Source organism: Camelina sativa, chromosome 10 (genome assembly GCF_030686135.1).
Source record: "Camelina sativa cultivar CO46 ecotype springtype chromosome 10, ASM3068613v1".
Taxonomy (NCBI): Eukaryota; Viridiplantae; Streptophyta; class Magnoliopsida; order Brassicales; family Brassicaceae; genus Camelina; species Camelina sativa.
Window position 1 is genome coordinate 26,357,335 of NC_141889.1, and position 8,151 is coordinate 26,365,485.

The window sequence follows — 8,151 nt, forward strand, 5'->3', positions numbered from 1 at the left end:
GGTTTCGGTTTCGTATATATCCATTCGGTTCCGGTTAGTTTGGATATAGAGGTTTAGTATCCATTTGGTTAATTTACTATTTCGGTTCGGGTTCGGTTATTTTCGGTTCGGTTCCGAATATCCGAAATAGTGTAATATAAATTTTTAAAATATTATTTAAATAAAATTTGATTATATTTTAACAAATATATCTAAAAACTTCCTGATATTTGATTTATTTCAAATATTTTGGTATTTTTGTCTAAATATATATGGTTTTTTAGTTTACTTTTTATTACCTTATATAAATTAACACGTAATATAAAGCTAAAACTTCAACGTGGCGCAGTGGCCATGTTGGACACTCCAGTTTGTAAAGGTCTCAGGTTTGATTATTTTAGTACGTGTTCGGTTTGATTCGGATAACCGAATAGATATCGGTTCGGTTCGGTTAATAACCGATATCCATGGATAATTAAAACACTATCCAATCGGTTATTGTCCACTATCCATACCCGAACCGGAACCAAAATTTTGGTTCGGTTTCGGTTCGGTCCATTCGGTTCGGTTTATTTGCCCAGGACTAGTCTACATAATAGAGTAGTATCCCCTATAGTAAATCTAACATGTATCTAAAATATGTGTTTATTTATCTCCTAAAAGAAAAAGAAAAAGGAGAGAAGATATAATTTAAATGAGAATTGATGATAGATTAATTTTCATTATGGTTTCTAAACTCCAAATTTATTGATCTCTCTCTCTCTGTGGTTGAAAAGTAATACGGTATTAGTTAGGACGATGGTATCTTCGTCCTCGTCCTGGTCCTGGAAGGAAACGCTTCTAATGTTTGCTCCAATAATCTTCGTCATACTCGCCCTCCTCATAAGTATCATCTGGCAAATTTGCATCAAGTTATTCAAGTGTATACAACCTCCTCCTACGGAACCAGCTCTTGAGACTCACCAAAATCCGCCACTGTCTCTGCCTCACCAGGACATTGAGACCGGACATCTAGGGCCGCCTCAGTCTCAACAACAAGACATCAAAACCGGATATGAGAGTCGGATCAAGGAAGTAAAGTTTAAAGATATCATCAAGGAAGATGGATTTGGTGATAAGATTTGTTGTTCAATTTGTCTTGAAGAGTTTGAAGATGGCCACGCGATTGTTCGCATAAACAAGTGTAGACATGTTTTTCATCGTTTTTGTATTGTTTCTTGGCTGAAGCAGAACCGAAGCTGCCCGAATTGTCGACGTTTTTGACTAGGGCTGGTTTTATATATATATATATATATATATATATATATATATATATATATGATTTGATCCCATTAGTTCGATTTATTTCATAACTGTGTTAGTTTCCGAATTTAATATTAGCAAACTACGATACCAGTTTGTTTTTATTTATTTGGATGCTTTCAAATCTTAAGAGAAGAATCATAACGATCAAACTTGTGTTTTCACTAGAAAACTTCTTGAAGTGGTTACGCTAGCACAGTTTTGCTAGAAAACTAACTGCGGGTGAGATCATCACAAAGAGCCCTTGGAGCTCCTTCATACGTATGGTACTAAATATTGCATGCTTTGAAGACTTTTATGTTATTAACGATTGGAAAAATATATAACTTCGAGTAACAAATACAAGATCCAATTAAACATGGTTCTAATACATCATTTAATTTAATTTCTTTAGAATTTTATTAACATAAAACGATTTTGGTATATTTATCTTCCTAGCTAGGGTAAAGGTTATCATCTTTGAGAATTAAAAACAAAGCCATATTGTAAGACTTGTTCGACATGTCGCAAAGAGAAATTTAGCAAATGTTTCTCTTGGTTTGAAGGAGCCAAAATGTGACACATTAACCACATATCAAATAATGTTGCAAATTTTGGCTATTTGAATCATTAAAAATGTGACACATGAACCATCAAACAATTTAGATCAAAATATAAAGGTAGGTATAATATATTACCATTAATATGGATTTGTATCATGCTTATCTATGTAATCTAAACTTTCTTTGAAATAGTAAAAAGTAAACGATGTTAGAGAAGAGAAAAAATAAAATACATGAAAATAAATTATCGAATCAATAACCGGTCTAAACCGGAAATCCCCACTTATTTGAAATAGAAAAGACTAACAATTCGGTCGGTCTAATAATGTACACAAACGTCCGGTCCGATAAATTAAACAGGTGAACAAAGCACAAAGGGAGAAATAGATTTCACAGTTCTCAGTTATAAGCATAAATCATTCATGATCATATACATAGAACAAGCCCCCTACCAAAGCCGATTCAGGGATCTGGTTTGCCTGCAATAGCAACATCATCATCATCATCTTCATCTTCGTCATCTGAGCCGAATTCCTCTTCACTTAGTTCTTCATCGCTAGACTTATCTTCTGAACCTTCCCCTGGCTTTGCATACTTCTCACAGTATTCTGAAACCGCAAAACCCAACAAAGATGAGCAAAATAACCCATCAAACTTCCTTAAAAATGTCCCCCAAAAACCCTCAATCACAACACTATCAAGACCCTGTAAACCTATGGTTAAGTCTTTACAATGATATCGTTATTCACCTCATTACTTACATTTTCTTGTACTTGAAAATGATCAGACACTTAACAAACAAAAAATATAGCACAAAGAAACACAAATGAGTGGTTGGAACATTTTAGCGTGAAGTATGGTAATCTCAAAAACGCACACATAAAGAACAGGTTCAAGATACTAGCAATTCTCAGTATCCTAAAATCTTAATACCTCACATCAAGCACATGAAAAAAAAGCCTTAAAAGAAACTACTAACAGATTTTTCAGAATCTTGAGAGATCTCTTACTTAACACATGAGAATCTGATTAGACCTACCTTTAACTCGCTGTTCATAAGCAGGACGATCACGCATCATCAATGCAGCAGCTTCTCCATTCAATGGATCTGATGGGTTTGGATACAACAGAAGCTGAGGAAGAAATGTCTCAAACACATTCACAAGGTCTGCATCAAAAAAAGAAACCCAAAATATCAAATCTTCAGAAAAACAACAATCATTTTTATTTCAAAATCAACCACATTTGAAATGGCACTTACCGAACATAGGACTCCAAGTTTGGTTAATCACATCTAAACAAACAGAACCCGACCTACGATAACAAAAGACACCAAAGATAAAAAGATACAGCAAGGCCCTAAAGGTTCCAACAATTTATGCAAAAAAAAAAATCTACTGATTAAAAAAACTCACAGTTCATCAACATTAGGGTGATAAATTTTAGTAATAAAACCAACAGAAGGAGATTTGTAAGGATAAGCATCTGGAAGCTCAACTCTTATCTTCCACACACCTCCTTGATAGAGACCTATCATATCAACAAACACATAAACCCCACAAATAAGAAGAGCAAAAAAGTAATAGTTTAACAACAACATTTCTTTACAGCTTAACACCAGAAGTATCCCAAGCGCCTAACTAATCCCGGAGGTGAGTAAAGTAATCATAGCAAAAGCAAAAAAGTGAACCAAGTAAGTAACCAACACATAGTGTGTAAAACACAGTAGAATCAAACCTTAGATCCGAATCCACCATGCCACCACACACGAATTTTACAGAAAAAAAAATGAACAAAATCTAAAAAAGAAACCATCAATAATTGCAAAAACCCTATCTCAATCATTTCATAAGTAATCACCAAAATCAGAAAAATCAAAAAGCAGTAAAGTAGACATACACAGAAGTGTCTGATTAAGAAGACTAACACAATCAAACGAAACTTCAATAAAACAAAAACATATAGGTGTGTTTTGTGTTTTGTCAAAAATTGTAAATCTTACTGTCTTTGGGACCATTGAATTCAACATAGAACTCTTGCATGCCATCGTTGATCGTCTCCACTTTATAATCGCTCATCATCCTAGTTAAACAAGATCAATCCAACCCTCAAAATCATCAATAAGAAACCGACATTAGGGAAAAAACAAATTCAAAATTGAAATTAAAAAAAAAAAAAAAAAAAAAAAAGAGTGATTACAGTTTCATCATATCCATTTCTCGGCGTTTGCTTGGTGAAGACATTTTTTTTCTTTCCTCTTGAGTTTTCTGGGATTTTTTTTTTTCTTTCTTCTTCCGGATTCGAGTGGAGATGATGAAGAAGAAGAAAAATGTGTGAGAGAAAAAGGGAAGATTTTTGTTTTATTTCTTTATTAAATTCTCTTTTTTTTCTTCTTTCGACGATGGAGAGTGAATCGAAGAGACCGTATCTCTCTTCAATATATATATACAGTATATGAATCTTACCTCGATAAATTTTGTTATCTTTTTTTTGCTTTTTTAAATTACTTTCTCCCTAAGTTTTTCTTTTTATTACTTTCTCCCAAAGTTAGATTACATTTTTGTTTCTATAAACAAACAAAATCACTTCACTTTTTTAAAAATTTATGTATTTTAAATAATAATAAAAAGTTATAGATTCAGAGTCTAACAGTATTAAATTACATTTAAAGCGGTGACACAAATGAACGTAAAGTAGACGCTTTTACGCCACGTTGAACGTGTTGGTGTTGTTCGACCAAAAAAATGGTTTGGGTGGACATGTCCGATCACATTTAGAATAGATTATAACTACTCAACTATTTTAGCTCTGACAAAGTTATTTATTAGTACAACATAATTGTATCTCAAACAAAGCAATAGACTAATAGTGCTTCTACACGTAATTGTATCATTTACTAGTTATGTCTCATTGATTTTGGCTTTACTGATGTAATTAAAGAAATGTATCACACGTATTTAAACGAGTGAGACCAGTGAACATACAAACTTTCGAAAACGTCAAATGAAATCTAAAACATGCACACTAGAGACAATTTTCGTATCACACATTATATCACAGAACAATAAAAGGATTATGAATAAGGTGCTAAAAACCAAACTAAATCCGAATCCTATAAAACCCAATGCATAATAAACTCAATTTCAGTTTGATTTACTCTTTTTTCTTAAACCCAAAAAAAATAAATTAATCAAACCCAAATTGAAACCCCAGCTTAAAACAAAAACAGAACATCTAGCAGATTTTTTTTTTTGCTTTTTCATTTTTGTCTTTTTTTTTTTTTTTTTTTTTTTGTATTCACATAAGTGAATCTAAAACACAAACTCTAATTAAGTCTCCTTTCGTAGACGACTTGAAACGTCTGTACAAACATATGTATAATCAACAACACTGATATGTTTTTGTAAATTCCAACTATTAGTGTATTCTTACCAAACGTTTTTTTTTTTTTTCCTTCTTTATGTTTTCTTCTCCTTTTCTCCAGTTTCTTTGTTCGGATACCTTCTAAGCTCCGGTACTTGCGTGTTGCTAGTCGAGAGGAGAGTCAAATATCATTTCCTGCAGACCAAAAGGATCCTCTCAGACAAATCCCCCGGATGTAAAACGAATACATGTAAACAAGTAGAATTGGGAGTACTCATTATGGTTAACTAGAGATTAGAGTTTTCTGGCATACACCAAAGAAAATAATGTACCGTATTGCAGACGGGGCAAGTTTCACTTCTCTCCATCCATTCTAGAATGCATGCAAGGTGAAAATGGTGATCGCATTTGGCTAGAAGTTTGGGGTTCTCGATATCATATTCTGAATCAAAAGGAAAGACAAGATAATAAAAAAACCATTCGCAGTCATATAAGCCTTGTCTTTGAGATGTGGGAAAAGCAAAAACGTCTTACCTTCCAAACATATGGGACAGTCCTCCTCTTCCTCTATTGGAACAAAGACGGCTTTTGATAGCTTGGGGTCTATCTCTTCAGCAGATTCAAGATCAATCTCTGTTTGGATTTTGCTATCTATTTCTTTATGTGAGCAAGTAGTTGGAACCCCGAGAGTAATACCGTCGACTATTTCTTGAGCAGGCTCGGTATTAGCAGGTTCCACTGAAACCTCTCTTATATCAACACAAGTAGCCTCTTCACCATTTCCTGGTGTATGAGGAATTCCAATAGCCACATCAAAAGGGATAGGAGCTGGTGGTGGTATATAGGCATCGGGAGATGATGTCTCTAAGTTTGTGTCTACTACTACAACACCCGTAGAGATTGCAGAGGAAGTCCTGTTATGGGCAGAAGATAAAGGCACACGCTCTTCTGTTGCCCTCGGGTACTGCAAATACAAGTCAGAAAAAATGATGATTAACAACAACGGAAAAAGCAGTTAAATCTTATATGGAAAACTCATTCCCCTTATGAATCACTAAGCTATACTAATCTAAAGAACGGATTGATTGATTTGCAGAACAACACACAAAAAAAAAAAAAGAAGTAGCAATGAATAAGGAAGTGGGAGAAGCATCACACTAACGTAGTAGTACGGAAGTCCATTATCTATATCAGCTCTTCGTGACGAAGAGCAACAACAGCAACCTCCCATCTCTTCTTTTTCTTTTTTTCTGTTTTTCTATCAGAAACTACAAAAACTGAAGACTCTTCATCTATGCTAACCTACAAGAAATGTGAAGAAACAAGAAACAAAATTACATTTTCGAATTCCATAAAAGAGTATCAGTGAGTATCCATCACATATATGCAAGAAACTGAAAAAATTAGTCGTTTTAGATATCAGTTTAAGCTGTCTATATACACAAGCAAGCCTGATCAGTAACAATAACTAAATGAGAGCAGAACACATGAATCACTCCAAAATACAGCTACTCAACAAGTCCAAATCCAGCAGTCTTAATAATCAAAGATACAACAAGACCAAAATAACCTCTTCGCAAAACCAATTGAAACTTTAAACAACAGAGTTTGAGATAAAGCCTAAGGAGCTATCTCCAAAATCAGGGAGAAAGCCAAAATTCACAATCTCTTTTAGCACCATCTTTACGCACAACCACAGTGAATTCAAAATACTAACAACACCCAAAGTTACAAAAACAATTCTACTCGGAATTCAACTCCAACACAAACAATTAGCCCCAAAAGCTTCATAGAGAGGGAGAGCAAGCTAATCCGTAAAACCCTAAACCGAAACTCCATAAACATGAGAATTCTCAGAATCTATCATAAACACAAAGGAAAAAAAAAACAGTAAAACCCATAAAAATTCACAACACAAAATAAAAATCAAGCTCATAATAAAGCAAAAAAAGAAAACCTAAAGAGCAACGATCATCACTAAGCAAGATCAAAACAGCCAAAACAAGAACCCCGATCGTCTTCTCGAGATTGAATACAGAGAAGCAGAATTGAAAATCTCAAAAATCAAAAAGAGAATTTTACTTTTTTTTCTTTTCTCGGGAGAAGCTCTTTGGTTTTGTCTTCGTCCTCTCTCTCTCTCTGCTTGTGTGCTTTTGCGGTGCTGTTTATCGTGCGCTCTATCAAAAACGACTTTACTAAGAAAAATACAAAACTCTTCACACTGACAATATAATAATATATATATATATATGATAACTTACCTGATTTAATTATTATTGATATTACTATATACTAATTAGCTGCCTAATTTTTCCATAACAAAAACGGTAATAATGACAAAAAGAAAACGGTAATATACCTCTTCACCCCACGGTAAAATATTACCAATCAAATATTGATCTTGCTTTAAAAAATACTTTATTCCAAAATATTGTATTTACATAATAGTCAAGACAAATATTTTTAGTAAAATATTGAATCTTAATAGGAGATTTCCTCGGAAGTCATGACCAGTTCTGTGTTCAGGTGCTTCATGAGTTTGCCAAGACGTTCGACTTCCAGAACATGAATCTTGCTACTGCTATGCGTCTCTTTGTAGGTACCTTTAGGTTGCCTGATTAATAAAGATGTTGTCTTCGTGTTAGCTTACTCGATTATATTGTTGAACGTTGATCAGCACAACAAGCAGGTGAAGACAAGGATGACTGAAGAAGATTTCATCCGTAACAACAGGGAGATAAATCGAGGCGCAGAGTTACACAAACAAAAAGGGATCTCTTCCATCATATTTACACACCTATATAGGATTCACCACAATAAAATGAAACGAAGATACACCACAATGTTCCACTAAAACCAGAAATGTAACAGATTAAGCATGAATGCAACTCAAGTAATGTTGGTTGAGCAGAACTTGCAAGTAACTGCTGTAATTAGCTATACATCAGCCTGGATGTACAACAAG

General features: G+C 33.9%; 3 protein-coding genes across 6 annotated transcripts; 1 reads left to right on the plus strand and 2 right to left on the minus strand.

Annotated features, from left to right (window-relative positions):
- Positions 1-647: 647 nt before the first annotated feature.
- Positions 648-1,251, plus strand: LOC109126907 (uncharacterized). The gene has a single exon (XM_019230818.2). The coding sequence runs from the start codon at positions 778-780 to the stop codon at positions 1,240-1,242; it is 465 nt and encodes a 154-aa protein (XP_019086363.2). The 5' UTR covers positions 648-777; the 3' UTR covers positions 1,243-1,251.
- Positions 1,252-2,067: 816 nt separating this feature from the next.
- On the minus strand, positions 2,068-4,412 carry LOC104719801 (ubiquitin-conjugating enzyme E2 4). The gene is made up of 6 exons (XM_010437779.3): positions 4,023-4,412; positions 3,826-3,905; positions 3,239-3,353; positions 3,085-3,137; positions 2,863-2,991; positions 2,068-2,431 (listed from the first exon to the last, which is right to left on the minus strand). Exons 1-6 carry the CDS (start codon positions 4,064-4,066, stop codon positions 2,286-2,288), a joined length of 567 nt encoding a protein of 188 aa, XP_010436081.1. The 5' UTR covers positions 4,067-4,412; the 3' UTR covers positions 2,068-2,285.
- A 737-nt stretch (positions 4,413-5,149) lies between these two features.
- On the minus strand, positions 5,150-7,449 carry LOC104719802 (putative E3 ubiquitin-protein ligase RHB1A). Of its 4 annotated transcripts, none has more exons than XM_010437783.3 (5): positions 7,269-7,449; positions 6,349-6,488; positions 5,721-6,150; positions 5,519-5,628; positions 5,150-5,381 (listed from the first exon to the last, which is right to left on the minus strand). In XM_010437783.3, exons 2-5 carry the CDS (start codon positions 6,415-6,417, stop codon positions 5,352-5,354), a joined length of 639 nt encoding a protein of 212 aa, XP_010436085.1. In that variant the 5' UTR covers positions 6,418-6,488; positions 7,269-7,449; the 3' UTR covers positions 5,150-5,351. The 4 variants fall into 4 exon arrangements, with proteins under 4 accessions (XP_010436085.1, XP_010436082.1, XP_010436086.1 ...); XM_010437780.3 differs by having other exon boundaries at positions 6,343-6,488; positions 7,269-7,418; XM_010437784.3 differs by having other exon boundaries at positions 7,144-7,409.
- Positions 7,450-8,151: the final 702 nt, after the last annotated feature.